A 17,318-nucleotide genomic window follows, 5' to 3' on the forward strand; every position below is an offset into this window, starting at 1 on the left:
CTTCTATACACCACATCTGAAAGCTTCAATAACCTGACTTCTTCCATTAATAGACGGCATATGTCATCCATCTTCAACACACTGAGGCCATGCGGATGTAGATCGAAGTAGGGCAGATTCCAGTCTCCGCCAGACAAACAGTTCAACACCCTCATCGATCTGCTTGACTGAACCGTGCCCTACTTCCGCAGCCGGTTAGCGCAGGCGAGCTTGATCAATTTCGCCCCATGCTTGATGGATGGAGTTTAGGCCAGTAAATCAAAATGCTGCTCTGTATTAGCTGGAGCAGATGCTTTCTGTACGGAGTACTTGTACAATTTTACTACGCAGTGGCTGCCGTCCTCAGTTCACCCACATTTTAAACTCTGCATTCTAATCTCTTTATATATCTCTTCCAGTGTAATGGTTAACAACCGAGGGTATGCGCCCTCTTGGCAAGGTGGCTCTGCAGGTGGAGCGGCCACGTAAGATACAGATCAACATCGCTATGAGTATTTAGTGTCGAATTTGGCGAGCCCAATAACAGTGACTGGGGCTATGAGGCTATGTCGACTGCCCTGACCCATACTCCGCCCCGACTCTCCATCTTGGCGGAGTCGGAACCTCCCTGCCTTCCAATAACGGCCTTCGACCTGTTGGAATCAATACTTAATTACTTATATAGCCGCCCGACTGTGAAGGGCGCTCTTGATAGCTTGACTGTCTACTGTATTCATGGCTACTGTATTCATGGCATAAAATGCCCTGTTGAATGAACGAAGATTTGACCTAAGGACTGGCACGGCAAGACGTAAGATAGCTTCTGCTGTTCTCGTAGCCATGAATATGCCTGCATGATTCAAGCTGGGCTTGAGAAGCCCCAGCACCAGCCCTACCAGTCCCGAGTACCAAGATAGTAGAGACCTTACCGCAAAGCTGCACGCAGCACCGCCTCTCGGCAATGCCCAATCCCCATGTCAATCAACAGTCCGGTCTCTTGGCAGCAGCTAGCGTTGGGCAAAGACGACGCCGGGGCCAATGAAGATACCCGGGCGCGAGCAAGCAGCAGCTAAATTGGGGCCAGGGCGAACTTGCTCGTTGATTATAATTACCTCGCAGCCTCCCTCTTTTAGCCGACTTGATGCTTCTCGACCCTTTCGCTTCTGCCTCTACAGCGCAACAGCGAATTCGCAGCGACCATGTCGCGAACAATCACATCCGAGGTGTTGCTTACCAAACCGGCAAGCTCGCCAGGGTATAATGGATATTACTCTCTCGGCGAGAATGACTGTGAGTTGTCTCTTCTGATGGCCAGCGCAGCGTCGCGATCGCGTACTAAGACGCACCATCAACAGTCACTCACATAACCTGTAACAACGACTATACATTCGTCACCGGTTCCTCAGGAGGCAATACATACGGGCAGTGCTGCGCCGAGACTGATTCCTGTTACCACCCAACCGCATGCAGTGATAATGTGCTGCTTTACGCGGATAAAACACCAACTACTTGGTACCTATACCTATACCTCAACCCTGACCCCAGCTGCTGATGGCTAATTATGATGGGGTATAAGTTCGGACGCCTGCCTCATGGTAACCCTCCACCAAAGTCTTTCCAAAGATCAGACCTTGGGCTGGGAAGCGACGTTGCCGATGTGCACGGCCTCGACACATCCGACGGATCATTTCTGGGTTGCGACTTCGACGACTACTTTCACGGGTACTTCCTTCTTTACTTTATTCCTTTACATAGGATCTTGTGGGTTTAACTGACGATACTACAGGCGACGACGTCACATCTTCAACGCTCACACCAGAACCTCAACCGACAGCCCCATCAGCTGCACCGGGTCCTACCTCGACATCACCCACCGACAGTCCAGACAGTACATCCACAGACACGCCCGATTCGGGCGGCGGGGGGTCAGGGACGAATGTAGGTGCTATTGTCGGAGGAGTGGTGGGTGGCTTTGCAGGGTTATCTTTGCTTTTATTAGCGGCGTGGTATATCCTACACCGTCGCAAACATAAGAGCAATGAGATGAGGGAGCTTGGGGAGGGCTATACTTCGCCCGCGGGGACGGCCACGGTCAGGTAGGCTGCTCGAATTTTGAAGTATGAAGTCGTCGTCTGGTCTGGTCTGGTCTGGGATTATGTTCATGATTTTGTTATAATACCCCTGCAGTTTTTATATTAGAGATACCACCTACTAATGTATTCTATGACAACCGGTTTAACACCATAGCAGACGCCTCGCCAAGCCAGGAATGTATGAGCAATGCCACTCGCGCCGGCCTTTCGGAACGCTTCGGTGTCCTTGGCGCCTGTTGGGGCAGTGTATTAAGAGGTCATCAATGAGTCGCTGGCAGGGATCTCGAGACCAGGGTAGCTACTTTAGGGCTAATCCAGGGTCCTTGCGCCCGTTGCAACAGGAAACAAGGCCTATCTATCACCAGGCCTTCTCATGTGGATCTAGTTTTATTTGATGCTGCTTCCCCACTACATTGGCATCCAGTGCCCAATATCAAAACTTCAACTGCCATGTCGATGTCGGAACCGATCACAACCTCAACAATCCCCGATGGACAGTTCCGTAACTCAGATCGAATACGCCATAAACCGATCCAACTCCGGCGCCCAATTCCTCTGCGGATCATCCATCGCCAGCCCAATCCCATGCTCTCCATCCGGGATAACCAAAACCTGAAACGGCCTCTGCTTCGCCGTAAGAGCCCCAACAAACCGCAACGTATTCTCCACAGGAACAGTCGCATCATCCGCAGAATGGTAAACAAAGATCGGCGGCGTCGTCTCCGTAACTCTATTCTCGGCAGACATCTTCTCCACTAGTTTTCGAGGCGGGTTCTCGCCCAGTAAATTCGTCCGCGAGCCATTATGCGTGATTGCCAAATCCATCGATATAACCGGGTACGCAAGGATTCCGAAATCAAGACCCGCGTCGGGGTTTGTTACAGTCACCGCTGCGAGATGTCCGCCGGCCGAGTAGCCCCAGATACCGAGTTTGTCGACTTTGACTTTATCCTGCGTGCGGATGTACCGGGCTGCACTGAGTGCTTCTTCCAAAGGAACTGGGTAGAGCGGTGTTGGTGCTATGTCTGCGACGGTGTAGTTCAGGACCCAGGCGTCGTAGCCCCGGGCGTTGAGGTAGGTGGTTGAGTTGCTGGCTTCTTGCGGGGAGACGTGTTCGTAGCCGCCGCCGGGGATGACGAGGACGGCGATTCCCAGCCCATTGTTTTCTGGGGCGGGGTGGTAGCTTAGTTTTCTGTCGCTGGTATCGTTAGATGTGTAACTACAGTAGTATAGAGATAGAGTGAGTAACGAACTTAGGGCTATGGGGCCGGGCAGCCACCATACTGAGAAGAGAGCAAATAACCGCGAAAACCCTCATTTTGTGTGGATTTACGGACAAGCTTTTGGAAACAGGAATTGAGTATGCTCTGAGCCTCTGAATAAATAGATCAACCCCGCATTCCGTTCAGCCTGAATTGAATTGAATCCTTGCATCCTGTGGAGACGGTCGGTTTAATTCAGGCCGAGCCGTTCATGACGGAGAATCTGAATTGATCCGTCCATACAGGGTCTGGTTTATAATATCAATACTTTGTAATGTTGTTTTATGTACTGTGTAAACGTCTAACCTACTCTAAACCCTGAACCATTTTTCCTAGTCTACCCTAACAGTCAACTCCTCTTCTCCAACCCACACTTGGCCAAACACTCCTCAACCCGAATAGCCATATCAACCGGAATCGCCCCTCTAACCCTCTCAACATCCTCCCCGGCAATACTCCCCCCAAACGTCCTCTCAACAACATCATCCGGCAACGCAAAAACCTGCCCCGCAACCAAACTCGCCGCAAACTCTTCGCTGTTAAACGCAGCCGTGAAATTCGCCGGCTCGCAGTCCGGGTTGATCTGCGAGTGGAACGACCCTGCCGGGTACACTGTTACCATCCCGGGATACAGCTCTGTGCTTATTACTCTCTGTTTCTTCTTGTTGTTTGAGTCGAGCACGCCCCCCTGCGGGACCATTTCGGAGTGGATGTGCCCGGAGGAGAGGGAGAAGAGTTCTGTTGCGCGGGGGTGGAGATGGAGGAAGGCCATGCTGCATGCTGTTATCATTCATTAGTATATATACACCTTTATAATGTGCTTGGGGAATACCTGGCAATTGACCAATACTAAACGAAGCACCGACACCAACAAGGGCAGGCCAGTTCTGGCTGCTGGCAACGGGGACTTCGCTTTTGGTGAAATCGAAGACGAAGTCTGCGTCGTTGGGGAGGAGCTCGTAGCGTTCAATGGCACTGGTTGTTTTGTCAGTTTGCTCTGCCTTCATGGGTATATATATATATATATATATATATATATATATTAAGGGCTTACGTGTCTGCGAGTCGTAGTTTCGCTGTCAGGCTGAGATCGGATGGGCTGGTGATGGGTTGCGGTGCTGCATTGGCAGGGATGGCGAGGGCGGCTGTTATCGCAACGAGTTCTAGGGCGGAATTGAAAAGCATATTGATGATTGCGTAGTGGTGTTTTGATAGTCTTGATGTTAAGCATGGGATGCATCTAGAGGTGTCAGGTTTATATACTTCGAGCCTAACAGCCAAGATGTTCCAGATGATTGCGCATACGGAGTACTGCATGCGCCTCTATACGCATACGGCAGCACAGCCACGTCAGGGTCCATCTCGAGTCCATCTTCAAAGTCATACTATGTTGTCGTATTCGTTGGCGTATAGGGCACGCTGGAGCGTATTACCTAATACGCGGTCGGGTCTTTGCTGCATTGATACGGCCAGTCACTGACGATGAAAAAGGTCCATTAATAGTTAAAGAATAGTTAAATATATACTGTTAAAGCTATATTAAATGATATTATAACATATTACAGTAACTAAAGGAAGATATACAGATGAAATTCACAGTATCTCTCCCGGCAGTATGGATAGCCGTACCTCTTGGCACGATCTGATTTGCCCTTCTGAATAAAATTGAATCAGGTTGTGAATACCAGCGTCTCGGCGGCAGACTATTCGCCGCTTAATATTGATATGGCAGCATGGCCGAGTGGTCTAAGGCGATAGACTTGAATCCATCATGGTGAAGTAATCTATTCTCTTCGGAGGCGTGTGTTCGAACCACACTGCTGTCGTTCATTTTCGGGTTTAGTTCAGTTTGGTTGTCTCACCGACATTCACCCTGAATCACCCATCTTTTTTCCCTTTTTTGGGGTCACTTTTTATATAATAAGCTGGTGAATTGCAAGCTTCACATCGAAATTTACCTCTGTGCTATTGTTCTCTGATCTCAGTCTATAAATTGGCCTAACTTCCCTCTGCCAACCCAAGATACAATCCACCCGCAGAGCCAGGTTGTTGGCCCGCGACAACCTGGCTCTGGCCTGGCCATGGTCGCAACAGCCAGATTGAGACCAAGAAGCAGGCGTTCGAACTGTCGATTATCTCTGTTCCTGTAAGTCATCACCAATGCCAAGAATCATAGCATTCTAGGACTCTCATGTCGCTGACGCTGATGGCCCATAGACAACAGGAATGGGAAGGTTCCTGAGGCTAATCCCACCACTCTGGAACCAATACTGAGGACTTGACTGGCCGATAAAGGCCCGGAAACCACGACGGCCTTCTATGCTTAGCAGAGCCACCGGTAGTTCCTCACGACGACATGATGGTATCAACGGGCTTGCCGAAGCACCTATGGATATTTGCCATTCGGGCAGTGAACGAGAATGGGTGTTGGCCATCGCAAAGTCACAGGCTCAAAAACAATGCGGCCGGTTCGACTCCAAGCAACTTTCTTGATGAAGTTCGGTCACTGAGGAATGAAGTCTGCGGTCAATCCTTGCCCAATGAATCCGACGACGAATCGATCTTACAGGCCATTGATGATCTCGAGTGTCCTGTTGAGAACGAAGACGAACCAGATACATTCTCTACCGGTACAGATCTGGATAATTCTGACCAAACGAGAGTCAGTATCATCATCGCCGTCCGTTCGGGCGCGGCTTGGTTTGATGGTGGGCAACAAATACCGAGACAGAAAGGACGGACCAAGAAAAGCAGTTACGATTCGGCATTGCACCATTTAATTCACAATGACTGAGGCACCAGCCGATGGTTCTTCTACCACGCATGGGCGACAGCTACAAGACCAGCATCCTGGCGCTCGTCTAGCAGTTCGGGTCTACCTAAAGGACGCACTGAAACCTGGTCAACCTATCCTTCTAGTTGTATCTGGGAGGCATGTTGTCAAGCGAACAGCCTTTGGAACACATTTGAAAACGACGCCTTTCCAATATCTGTGAAAGCTTCGACGGTACATCTACATTGACAAGAGGAATAAGGGGTTAATCGAGAAGTACCCAAACCTGAGTGTCTTTGTACGCGGTGCCTACACGGATGACAATATGGAAATCATCCCCGCGCAAGGCCGACTGAGAGGGAGAAGCAGAAGCGAAGACGCAATGATCAAGATATCAGTGAACAGAAACGCCTCGGATGCTGCTGACGAAACGCTTTTCATTGAGGTCAGATCTGGAGATGAGATTTGAGGCGATCTCCAAAGGAAAAGGATCTTGATTTGCATCGAGACAGAATAGTGAACCCAGTCCTACGATGGTATGTAGGAGGTATTATTAATTGATATTCTACTAACCAGCTTCGGCCTTTATACTAGAATAGCACCAATATCAGACAATTCAAAGAGCAGACCCCTCCGGCTGAGACAACACCTCCTTTAAAAGCCGCAACGACTCCCTCGCAAACGAAACCATATTCTCCGCCCGATTGCTACTGCCGGTTTCAATCTCGCGCGTCGAGCATCCCTGCGCTCCGGATACCGCAATGGCCACATAGCCCCTGCACCGCAAGTTTAATATCTGGGGTAGAACTAGTAGGATCATGATACATACGGAGTCCGGTTCCTCGACGACCCGCCCGTCGGACCAGCCGTGCCGCTCTCGCTCACCGCGTACGTCGAGAAGAGCGTTTGCCGGGTATGCTCGGCCATCTGGGTTACGATTGCGGTGGTAGGGCCTTTATAGCCCTCGATGCTTGCCTGCGTCCAGCCTGCGAATGCGAGGCGGGATTCGAGAGTGTATACCTGGTTGTTGGTTAGTAGGAGTACACAAAGAGTGACTGGGGGTGAGCTACAGTCAGTCCGCCTTTGTATATAGCTGAGGCTCCGGGGATGGAGAGGAGAGAGGCTGAGATGAGGCCGCCGGCTGCCTATTGGGATTAGAATGGAGTGCTGATGGTTTGGAATGGCATACCGTTTCGGCTACTGAGACTGTTTCGTTTCGGGCTTTGAGGAGGTCGACGACTTCCTGGGCTAGAGGGGCGAGACTGGGAGGAGGGAATTCAGCCATTTTGTTAGTTGAGCGACAGGTAGTTAGTTGCTGGATATGCCTTGGTGGTTGAGATGCTGTCTGGCGGGGTAACAGTGACTAAGCTTACAACCGCATAGTTAATAATTAACTTACAGTACATGATATTATAATCCTTACTATGCTATTTTTAAGATGTGCATTATGTCCATGTCTAGTTTTAGCACCATCACCCGTAGGTATATCAAATATCAACACTTCTAAAGACGCCATAAACCAAGAACTAACAACATCAAAAGACAAAGCTAAACCCTCTCCTTCCGCGCCCCCAACTCAAACCCACGCATATTCTCCCCCAAAACCTCCTTTGCCTTCCCCGCCTGCGTCCTAAACTTCGCCGAAAACGGATTACAGTCTCGGTCCTGGTCCAGACTACCTAAGGTATGATTCACATCGCGATGCTTCGCCTCATCAGCACGCACATACAGCAGCAGCGATCTCATATCCCGCTTCCCCTCTGGCATCTGCCAGTACTTCACAGCCATATCAGGTATCTTGGTCTCCTCCCATTTCGGCAGCAGACCGCTGTCGAGATCGGTGATGGCTTTTGTATATGTAATCACTGCTTCCTCTTCCAGGTACCCGACGAAACGGTGGCAGATGCGCGGGGAGAGGAGGTATGCGATGGAGAACCCCGTGAAGAAGACGCATTGCGAGCCCAGGACCATAAGGCGCATTGGCCGGCCGGGCGAGCTGAGTTTTAGGAAGGTGAGGAGGTGCATTCGTTCGTTGTAGGCTTCTTCGAGGAGGGTTTCTATCCTACACTTTGTTAACTTGCTGCCGGTATGAGGCTTGTATGGTGGATGGATGCTTACCACCCATGATCTCTCTTCATCCGCCTGATACTCTTCAGATGGCGTAACATCCCGGCTACCATACCCGGCACGCCGGCGACGCTCTCTAGGAATATAAACCGGGTTATCCACTTCTGCTCTGTCATGGTGTTATTCGTTAATGCTGTGCTTGAGCGGTAGCCTGTGACGAAGTCCATGCCCCAGCGGAGGAAGCGGACTGTGCCTAGGGCGAGTTTGTCGGGGAGGTTCGTTGCGTTTTTGTGTGCGATTTGGACGGATTGGATTTGTTCTTGGGTGTATCTTCGCGTGTTAGTCGGGCAAGTATGTCTAGGAAGAAGGAACGTACACTGGGTGCGTCCATGATGACTTTTGGGTGGCGTCTTGTGTATGATATCTTGTCCCAGGTAGAAGTTGAATAGGTGAAATAATAGGAGACGAGATATTGGACGTGATTCGAGGGCCAAGCACGAGACGAGCTCGTCTTCCGATAAGGTGGCTCATTTTGTCTATGTAGAGTAACAATAAAGCAATCTAAGAACGAGAATGTCTATGAACTCCTGGATGAAGTGCCCAAGGAACGGTATTTATAGCCAACTATACATCGCAGTGAGTACGACACCGAGAATTCCCGTCAACTGCAGTCTGCATACTGGCAGTGCCAGTCACGGTCACGATTGACTCACATCGGGCTGGACTGTTGATATCCACAGTTGGATGCTTGGCCATTGCAGACGAAACGGTGATCGAGACAGGCCGATCTCACCGAGTGTTCTCCGAGGCATCACGACGACTAGACTACTCATTACACTAATCAACAATACACTACGCTAATAAACAATACTATTATTATTATAGAGTACATTTAAAGACAAATATTTAAGTGTTACTGTGAATTATCGCCCTGATCAATCCACCAAGACAGAATCGATATTCACATGTTCTCATACATGCAGCGTAGACACTCTCCTGCTCGCCTTCACCCGGTTTTCCCCTGCCGGACATCTATCCGGACATCCATCCGAGGCATTTCAGAAACCATCAAAACGCAAAGTATAATTTAGTTAAAGTGTTTTAATTGACTTAAAGTGTTGTGATCATACCGACCTAGACTGGTCGACTGGGCGATCCGAAAAATTATCGTGGGCGTGATTCTCCCGACTTTATTGCGTTTATGGCATACTGGCCTAAACTATATTCCACAGCAGAGAAACAGAGGCTGAGTCATAAGAAAAGGGGAATCCTTGATGGAATTGCGGTATATCTCGTCACATATCTTGGCTAGATGGCGCTGTCTGAGGATTCGTTTCCGTTTCTGTTACTGTTGATAGAGAACCAATATTCACATGCATGGGTAAGGACGACTTATATTGTATATGCTTTCCGGCTGATATCGGGGCTTCAGATCTCAGACTGGTTTCAATGTGATGCGTAGACGAAAACACATCGAGGATATCCCTGACCGGTACCTGATTCAGGAAGTCTAGGAAGAATATCTGGAGACTAGAGATCCAGCTGGTCTGGTGACTGTCAACAATCGATAACCGAATCTTGCCGTGGCCATGAGGTTGATCTACGTGGGCGTTGGCCTGTCTTTGATTGGTTTGGTTCTCTTGCTGTCTAGTATCCATAAATAGCGTGCAACGCGTACCTGATTCTACCGTACATATGCTGGTAGTCTCAACATAAAAGTGTTTACCCGAGTTTAGAGAGAGTAGAATGCTCATTGCCAAGGCTGAGATCTACAGTACACTACTGCTTCGCCAGGACTTCCGCAATCGACCGAGCCACATAGTCGACATTGCCCGTATTCAAGCCCGCAATCGACACGCGCGAGTTCTCCGCCATGTAGATATGATACTCATCTATGAAAGTTAGCTCGCTCAGATCAGTAGGGGAGTACGAACCTTTCAACGTCTTCACCGCATCCTTCGACAGTCCCAAGAACCCAAACATGCCAGACTGTCTGATAAGGTGGTCCCAGTTTCCAGACGCTGCACCGTTAGCCTCCTATCCTATTGATAATGAGTGAGAGATTGCATACAATACGTATTCAACCCATCAAACAACGCCCTCCTCATCTCCTGAATCCGTCCACTCATCGTCTTCAAATCCTGGAACCAGAGACCCCGCAGCCCGTCATCTCGCATAATCGTCTCGGCAATCTTCGCTCCAAAGGCCGGCGGATTCGAGATCTCAGAGCGCTGCAGCGACTCCAGCACTGACTGTGCATTGCCCGCGACCTCTTTATCTGTGGTTGCTAGGACGAGCGCTCCCACTCTTTCTCCTACGGTATCTTCGTTAACAAACCAATCTTAAATATATAGAAAAGAAACGAGAGTACCGTAAAGCCCCATGTTCTTCGCAAAACTCAAACAAACCGCCGCTTCGAGTCCCAAGTCAGACACAAAGTGTCGAATCGCCCAAGCATCGCGATCATAATCCCCAGAGTTAAACCCTAGATACGCCGCGTCGAAGAGCGGGAAGAGGTTACGCGCCTGCACAATGCTCGCAATCTCCTTCCACTGCTCGATACTCGGGTCCAGACCCGTGGGGTTGTGCGCGCAGGCGTGTAGGATGATAATGGAGCCTGGGGCTGCGGAGCGCAGGGTGGCTAGGTAGGAGTCTATATCGAGGGATTTGGAGGCGGGGCTGTAGTACTGGAAGGAGACGCATTCGAAGCCCAGCGAGGAGAAGACAAGGTGGTGGTTTGACCAGGTTGGGGTGGGGATGTAGACTTTTGGGAGGGACGGCGTGGTGCTGCAGTATTTGAGGATTTTGCCGGCGAGATGCAGTGAGCCTGTGCCGGAGATTGCTTGGGATGTTGCCAGCTATAAACATCAGTTTCTATGTTATCTGCTTTTGTTTAAAGGTGTGGTGGTACCCTATCTGATACCCCCCCATATCCCTCTCCAAAAACCAACTCCGCAATCCCGTCTCGTAGACCCTTCAATCCCAGGATCGGGAGATATTCATGGTTCAGCCCCTTCTCTTCGATAATGCTGCGCGCTTTCTTCACGCTGGGCAGAACCCACGGCTGCGCGTTATTGTCGCGGTACGTTCCCTGGCCGAGATTGACCTTCTTCGGAGACGGGTCTGCGAGGAATTCTGCGGTTAAGGCGAAGATGGCATCTGCGGGGATGCGCGGGGCGGAAGCGAAGACAGAGGGGCTAGTCATTTTGCTTTATTTAGTTTTGTTTTGTTTTGATGGAGGGGCTCGAGGGAATCGTGGCTTATAGATAGTTGGAGACCGGGGGACGGGCCCGAGAGTCGGAGGAGCACGCCGAGTGACGGGGAGGGCTCCGGGGCTTCCTTGTCTTTCCTCGGAGTGCAGGATTGACTCCAAGTATATTCTATTATTTCTTTTGTAATTATCTCCAATTATGTCTATTATCTCCAATTACTATCTGTCGGTATCGGTGATAGCTACGTGCGAGTCGACGGAAGCCCTAAGCGATGTGATATTGATAGTAGATATTGATAGAGATAGCTCAAAAGCATTACAGCTTTGTCTTTCCAGGGAGAACATCCCTCAGTTCTCTCGTCTCCCCCAGTCTCCAGCTGACATCCTCCCCCCAGCTCGCCTTATCCTCAGCCTGGGGACTCTTCCATCGCCATCTGGCAATCTTCTGCGTCTTGCTCTGCTCAGCCAACAGATCCCTCGTCCACTCGCCCACAATCGGAAACAGCTTGAACCCATGCCCCGAGTCCCCAGACAGCACCACCACAGACCCATTACTGCCCGGCACATAATCCACAATGAAATCCGAGTCCTTCGTATCCGCAAACCAGCACAGCGTCTTCTGCACCAGCGGCCTCTTCGCCAACCCCGGCAGCGTCTGCTCCAGTAACTTCCTTATCCTCCCCTCATCCTCCGCCGGCAAGAACCGACTCGTCTCCAGATCCTCCGGCGCATGAGAAACCCCCGTCCGCGGATCCGTATTGACATACCCACCCCCCATAGGACAGATCTTGAGCAAATTCGTCTTCGGATCCGGCTCAAAGTAGAACCCAAAGTCGCGCGCATAAGTAATCGGGATCCCGCGCAGCGCACTCGTCTCTTCATCCGTTAGCAGCACATGCGCAACAGACCACGACTTCGCTACAATCTGCGTCCCGAGTTCAGGAAGCAACTTTCCAACTCCCGCGCCCGCTGCTACGATCACCAGCGAGGCCGGGTGGAATTTCCCATCGCGCGTGCGGACACCTGTTCCCCGTCCTTCCTTGTTATATACAACCTCGGCAACACCGCCCTGCTGGTGTCCTAGGAAGAACTTCACCCCAGCAGCCTGAGTGTATTTGTAGATCCCAGCCAGGGCATTCCCCGAGTGCGCGTACCCGTCGAACCGGTTCAGATAGCCGTGCCAGCCCGGGAGAGCGCCGTCGCACTGCCAGAACCAGGGGCGGATGTCGCCGGGCCCGTTGAGGGGCACGACGTGCGGTTTGATATCTGGGTGGGCGTCTGCGGCGGCTTGGAAGCGCTTTAGAGTCCCGATGGCCTTTTCGGGGGCGGCGCCCGAGACGCAGTGCAGGAAGCCCGTTTGGTGGAAGTGCGGGGCGAAGAGGGGGGTTTTCCATGCGGAGATTGCTTTCTATCGTTATTAGTATGAATATTGCGTAGATAATGGTAATAAGGGTGGACGCACCACTGTCAGATCCGTGTAGAAGGGATCCTCGTACTCGGCACGCACGATCTTGTTCAGGTCGTTCGCAGCAGAGTAGCGAGGGGGGATCTGCTCGTCGCGCTCAAAGACGGTGATGTTCGTATAGCCGTCCTTGGTGAGGTGCAGGGCTGTGGAGAGGCCAAAGGCGCCTCCGCCGACGATGTGGATGGGGCTTGATTTGGAGACCATGTTGCTGAGCACTGCCGATGCTTGATTCGGCCAGGTTATGTATCAGATTATAATATAGGTATATGCAGGCAGGCTGCTTTATAGCTGTGTGCATATTCCGTGGCATGATGGGTCGGGAGGCGTGCCGGCCGTGGTGATAAGGGACGGGCGGCCTCCCGGTGGCGGGGGAGGCTGTCCCCGCATTTAGTTCAGGCAGTTGGTTCAGGGCGTTTACAGGTTGTGATAGGCTGGTTATAGGCTGGCTATAGTCTAGTATCCAGCTCAAGGCTACTCCAACTGCAGTCCTCGAACAGCTCCTGGCGATCCGGTGTCGCAGCGACGTGAGTCACGCAATTCTACAAAGTATTGACTGTTGCCCAACTGGTGTGGCTCAATCGCTATGACTGAATGGAAGCTTGCCAGTCTGTTTGTCTATATAGCATGGAATTGCGTTTATGCTGTGTACAACACCATCGCCCCGAACGGGCTGAGAGTAGCCCTACCCTCTACCACGCCACACTGCTCATTCACCAAGACGGCATAATGCTGGTACTCTTTTACCTCCACCGTCTGTTCAGCATCAGAAAAGTTCAGTAGCACGACTGCCCTCTCACCGCGACTCTCGCGCACGTAACCGAGCACCATCTCCCCCGTATACTCCTCGTCCAGCGGCCTGTAACCCCCATAGACAAACAACTCCTTATACTCTTTTCGCAGAGCAATCATCTTCTTCCAAAACCCCATGACACTATCAGGATCGCCAATCTGGCCCGCAACATTCCACCCCGGATAGTCCCTATTGACCGTCATCCACGGCTTATCCGCGGCCGTGAAACCCGCGTGCGGCGAATCGTCCCATTGCATCGGCAGGCGTCCATGATCGCGCGATTTGAGCTGAAGCTCTCGCATGAAGTCGTCCATGGTCGAGTGATCGCCGCCTCTCGCTGCCAGAATCTCGTTATACCTGTTCCTCCCTTCCACGTCGATGTACGCATCAAGCCCATACTCCTTGCCCAGATTCGCCATCCCAATCTCCTGCCCTGCAAGTAGGAACGGCGTACCACTCAGCGTCATCATATACGTCGCCAGCATCTTCGCAGCGGTCGCTCGATGCTCCGGCGCATCAGAGGCATACCGGCTCAGCGAACGCCCGCTGTCGTGGTTATCCAGGTAGACAGCATTCCAGCCATCGAACTTGGGCATCGCCATCTGCCAGAGATTCGTAATGCGGCGGATCTTGCGCGGGTGGAAATCAGAGCGGTCGTATTTATGCCCCGGTCCAAAGTCCATATCCGCAATGTCTCCTGTAAACACCATGTTCAGCTCCTTGCGGTCGTTGGCTACATACGGCGCCACGGACTGCTCGTCTTTTGCAAACCCTAACTCCCCAACTGTCATGATATCCCTGTCCCCGGTGCCGTACTTGTCAAAGACCTCCTCCCTCATCTCTTTCAGATATTCATGCATCCTAGGCCCAGACGCAAAAAACTCCGCCCCAGACTGAAACTCCGCATTCGGATCCACAACCTTTCCGTCTGGCAACCCAGGCCACTTCGACATGAGATTCATACTATCAATCCGAAACCCATCGACCCCGCGATCAAGCCAGAACCGCATATCCGCATACGCTGCCTGTCTCATATCCCCGTTCTCCCAATTCAAATCCGGCTGCGTGGGCAGGAATAGCGACAGATAGTACTGTCCTGTGGCTTCGTCAAACTGCCACGCCGAGCCACCGAATAACGACTTCCAGTTATTTGGCGGTTTTCTGGTTCCACTGCTGTCGTACTTCGGGTCTCGCCAGATATACCACTCCCGTTTGGGACTTGTCTTGCTACTTCGCGAGTCTTTGAACCAGGCGTGTTCGGAACTGGTATGGTTCACAACTAAATCTAGCAAGAGACGCATGTTATTCCTATGCAATGTATCGATGAGGTCCTGGACATCGGCGACAGATCCGTACGGTTCGTGGATGGAGCGGTAGTCCGCGACGTCATAGCCCATGTCGTGCTGTGGGGATGCGAAGATAGGTGATAGCCAGAGCGCGTCGACGCCTAGGGACTTTATGTATGGGATTTTGGAGATTATGCCGCGGAGGTCGCCGAGGCCGGAGCCGGTTGTGTCGAGGAAGCTGGCTGGGTAGATTTGGTAGATGGTGGCTTCTTTCCACCAGGGGCGAGACATTTTGTTGGTACCGGTTTGGGCGGGTGGGTAGAGAGGAAGAATTGAATTGGGAGGTGTTCTCTGGTTGATATCCTGGGTAGTGTCGAGTTTATATCGTAGAGTATGCGGTTCGTTCATCTGAGTTTCGAGGAGAAACTGGAGTTGTCGGGGAATTATCGGAGAATCAGTGCAATTAGACAAAGTATACCAAGAGGGAAGTATTAAACTCTAAGTGCAACTAATTATGATCGGAGATATGCCTGAATTGTTTGAAGGGTTCTGATTAGTTATCAATCAATACAATTCTATACTGGTTGTGAGCCCCGACTGACGTCTCAACATGCTGGACAGGCTTCTATGCTTACAGCCTGAAGCGGATCACTGGGTTTGCTGCATGTGTTGAGCGTGATAACAGTTCATCAGAGAAGAGAGGATCTGGACCTAGGCTTGGGTTGAGAGAGTGTCTTTTTATGCATGTAATGCTTCAGACCCCATGGGGTTTACTACGGCACTCGGACCACCGCAGGAAATATAGACCATTTCCTTCTAGCAGATGCTGGAGGAGGAAATTGAACTTTAAACAGTCTATTTGTCTGCTATCATTGGACCCTGAGAAATACAGGACTTTCTCGGCGAAATGGTATATCGGAAATGCTCCGCCAAATGTTGATCGAAGAATCTTGATACCAGGCCAGACCATGCAAAGCGACTTTAATGGCCACTGGTGTTCAACCTTGTTCAACCTCAGAGTTCAGCCTCAGAGTTCAGCCTCGGAGAAAAAAGCAATGGAAATCCCAGCCCAGCCTCACTCCGCCACAGAGGCAAGACAGCTGTAGTATAGGAAACGGCGTCACCCCGTACGCTCTTTCATTATGTCTGGGAGCATAATACCAGGTCAAACTCAACCATAATGGGACCAAGTCCATGTCATCCTTGTTAATGAATGATTAATATATGTAGGATTGTATTGCAATCACGCGCTGCCGAGCACGACACGCTCAGCCGCAAATTCACTCCCACCGTATCAATATCCCTGTACGTCGGCTGTGCTCTCAGTCTCTTCTCGGATTGGCACCTGCAGGGCTCGGGGATGTCCGAGGATGCGCGCGCTACCACACCCACCAATATGAGTTCGATACACGTATCTTCTATTATTAGCGCCCAAAGCCTCCAGGGATGCAATGGGCTCCTATTTATGTTGAGCCTCGACGCTTACCCCTCTTTTATTTCTAACAAGTACCGTCATCAAAACCGTACGACAAACCATCCTCTGAGGCGACTATAACATCCGCATAACGTTCTTCGTGGAAATCTCTCAAGATGTCTGGCGTCGAGGTGCTGGGTGCCATCACTGCCGTTATCGGCATTCTCGAGAGCTCCATCAAAGTCTACGATGGTGCCAAGAGAGACAAGAAGCTACCAGAGACGCTCAAAATAGTTGGAATCCGAATGCCCGTTATCCTCGATACCCTTCGGACATGCGCGAACAAGCTAAGGCCGAATGAACACCCTATGCCCACGGATATCTGCGACGCCTTGGAGAATATACTTTTTGCTTGTGAAGAGAAAGCAGAGACGCTGGAAAAAATATTTAAGAATGTCATTCCTGCTGAGGCTGATTCGTGGGAGCGATATTTGAAGGTCGTTCGGAGAGTTGGAAAGGGGAAACAAGTCGAAGAGCTGATGGAAGCGCTCACTAAAGATGTCCAACTCCTTGTCAATCACGACGCGGTCAGCTCTGCCACACCGGAGCAGAATGATCAACTTGAACATATTGTCGAAGAGATGCAATCTCTCAGAAGCTCCATTGCTGAGGAGCAGCATCAGCCCTTGAGGTTTGAGAGCGGCGGAGGGGCACAGACCAACAATGTCAATAGCGGCAGTGGCCAGCAAATCAACAACAATGGCCATGTCGGAGCCCAGAATTTTCTTTCTGGTGAGAGGGGCTCGTGAAACTGTACTCTAGCACTATATTACCCTAGGGAGCACTCTAAACTGTCGGATCTGGCTGGCCGCAATGAGTGGGTGAATGCGGGCAGCCACCGCAGTTCTGTATCGAAATCACACTCATTGTCACATCATATCCTGGTTTAGCCACTTAGTGCTACGTATTCTCCGCTGA

General features: G+C 51.0%; 10 protein-coding genes and 1 non-coding gene across 11 annotated transcripts; 4 read left to right on the forward strand and 7 right to left on the reverse strand.

Moving 5' to 3' along the window:
• Window positions 1-1,571: 1,571 nt before the first annotated feature.
• On the forward strand, window positions 1,572-2,079 carry APUU_11095S (uncharacterized protein; the record flags this gene model as incomplete). Its single annotated transcript, XM_041694490.1, has 2 exons — window positions 1,572-1,701; window positions 1,766-2,079. The coding sequence occupies 2 exons, from the start codon at window positions 1,572-1,574 to the stop codon at window positions 2,077-2,079; spliced, it is 444 nt and encodes a 147-aa protein (XP_041550461.1).
• A 500-nt stretch (window positions 2,080-2,579) lies between these two features.
• Window positions 2,580-3,390, reverse strand: APUU_11096A (alpha/beta hydrolase; the record flags this gene model as incomplete). The annotated part of the gene is made up of 2 exons (XM_041694501.1): window positions 2,580-3,270; window positions 3,326-3,390. 2 exons carry the CDS (start codon window positions 3,388-3,390, stop codon window positions 2,580-2,582), a joined length of 756 nt encoding a protein of 251 aa, XP_041550462.1.
• A 293-nt stretch (window positions 3,391-3,683) lies between these two features.
• Window positions 3,684-4,519, reverse strand: APUU_11097A (germin family protein; the record flags this gene model as incomplete). The annotated part of the gene is made up of 3 exons (XM_041694512.1): window positions 3,684-4,114; window positions 4,167-4,309; window positions 4,389-4,519. 3 exons carry the CDS (start codon window positions 4,517-4,519, stop codon window positions 3,684-3,686), a joined length of 705 nt encoding a protein of 234 aa, XP_041550463.1.
• A 542-nt stretch (window positions 4,520-5,061) lies between these two features.
• Window positions 5,062-5,160, forward strand: APUU_t10007S. The gene has a single exon. It is a non-coding gene; the product is annotated as a tRNA-Ser (tRNA).
• Window positions 5,161-6,120: 960 nt separating this feature from the next.
• APUU_11098S (uncharacterized protein) lies at window positions 6,121-6,330 on the forward strand (the record flags this gene model as incomplete). Its single annotated transcript, XM_041694523.1, has 1 exon — window positions 6,121-6,330. The coding sequence occupies one exon, from the start codon at window positions 6,121-6,123 to the stop codon at window positions 6,328-6,330; it is 210 nt and encodes a 69-aa protein (XP_041550464.1).
• A 393-nt stretch (window positions 6,331-6,723) lies between these two features.
• On the reverse strand, window positions 6,724-7,392 carry APUU_11099A (CinA family protein; the record flags this gene model as incomplete). Its single annotated transcript, XM_041694534.1, has 4 exons — window positions 6,724-6,883; window positions 6,937-7,127; window positions 7,178-7,252; window positions 7,297-7,392. 4 exons carry the CDS (start codon window positions 7,390-7,392, stop codon window positions 6,724-6,726), a joined length of 522 nt encoding a protein of 173 aa, XP_041550465.1.
• Window positions 7,393-7,655: 263 nt separating this feature from the next.
• Window positions 7,656-8,705, reverse strand: AOX1_1 (alternative oxidase; the record flags this gene model as incomplete). Its single annotated transcript, XM_041694547.1, has 3 exons — window positions 7,656-8,169; window positions 8,226-8,504; window positions 8,551-8,705. 3 exons carry the CDS (start codon window positions 8,703-8,705, stop codon window positions 7,656-7,658), a joined length of 948 nt encoding a protein of 315 aa, XP_041550466.1.
• A 1,248-nt stretch (window positions 8,706-9,953) lies between these two features.
• Window positions 9,954-11,379, reverse strand: APUU_11101A (uncharacterized protein; the record flags this gene model as incomplete). Its single annotated transcript, XM_041694558.1, has 5 exons — window positions 9,954-10,066; window positions 10,109-10,195; window positions 10,246-10,488; window positions 10,546-11,032; window positions 11,086-11,379. 5 exons carry the CDS (start codon window positions 11,377-11,379, stop codon window positions 9,954-9,956), a joined length of 1,224 nt encoding a protein of 407 aa, XP_041550467.1.
• A 322-nt stretch (window positions 11,380-11,701) lies between these two features.
• On the reverse strand, window positions 11,702-13,054 carry APUU_11102A (NAD(P)/FAD-dependent oxidoreductase; the record flags this gene model as incomplete). Its single annotated transcript, XM_041694569.1, has 2 exons — window positions 11,702-12,793; window positions 12,848-13,054. 2 exons carry the CDS (start codon window positions 13,052-13,054, stop codon window positions 11,702-11,704), a joined length of 1,299 nt encoding a protein of 432 aa, XP_041550468.1.
• A 432-nt stretch (window positions 13,055-13,486) lies between these two features.
• On the reverse strand, window positions 13,487-15,217 carry APUU_11103A (glycoside hydrolase family 13 protein; the record flags this gene model as incomplete). The annotated part of the gene is made up of 1 exon (XM_041694580.1): window positions 13,487-15,217. One exon carries the CDS (start codon window positions 15,215-15,217, stop codon window positions 13,487-13,489), a length of 1,731 nt encoding a protein of 576 aa, XP_041550469.1.
• Window positions 15,218-16,516: 1,299 nt separating this feature from the next.
• On the forward strand, window positions 16,517-17,149 carry APUU_11104S (uncharacterized protein; the record flags this gene model as incomplete). Its single annotated transcript, XM_041694591.1, has 1 exon — window positions 16,517-17,149. One exon carries the CDS (start codon window positions 16,517-16,519, stop codon window positions 17,147-17,149), a length of 633 nt encoding a protein of 210 aa, XP_041550470.1.
• Between the last annotated feature and the right edge of the window lie 169 nt (window positions 17,150-17,318).

The sequence above is a fragment of the Aspergillus puulaauensis genome, chromosome 1, assembly GCF_016861865.1.
Source record: "Aspergillus puulaauensis MK2 DNA, chromosome 1, nearly complete sequence".
NCBI lineage: Eukaryota > Fungi > Ascomycota > Eurotiomycetes > Eurotiales > Aspergillaceae > Aspergillus > Aspergillus puulaauensis.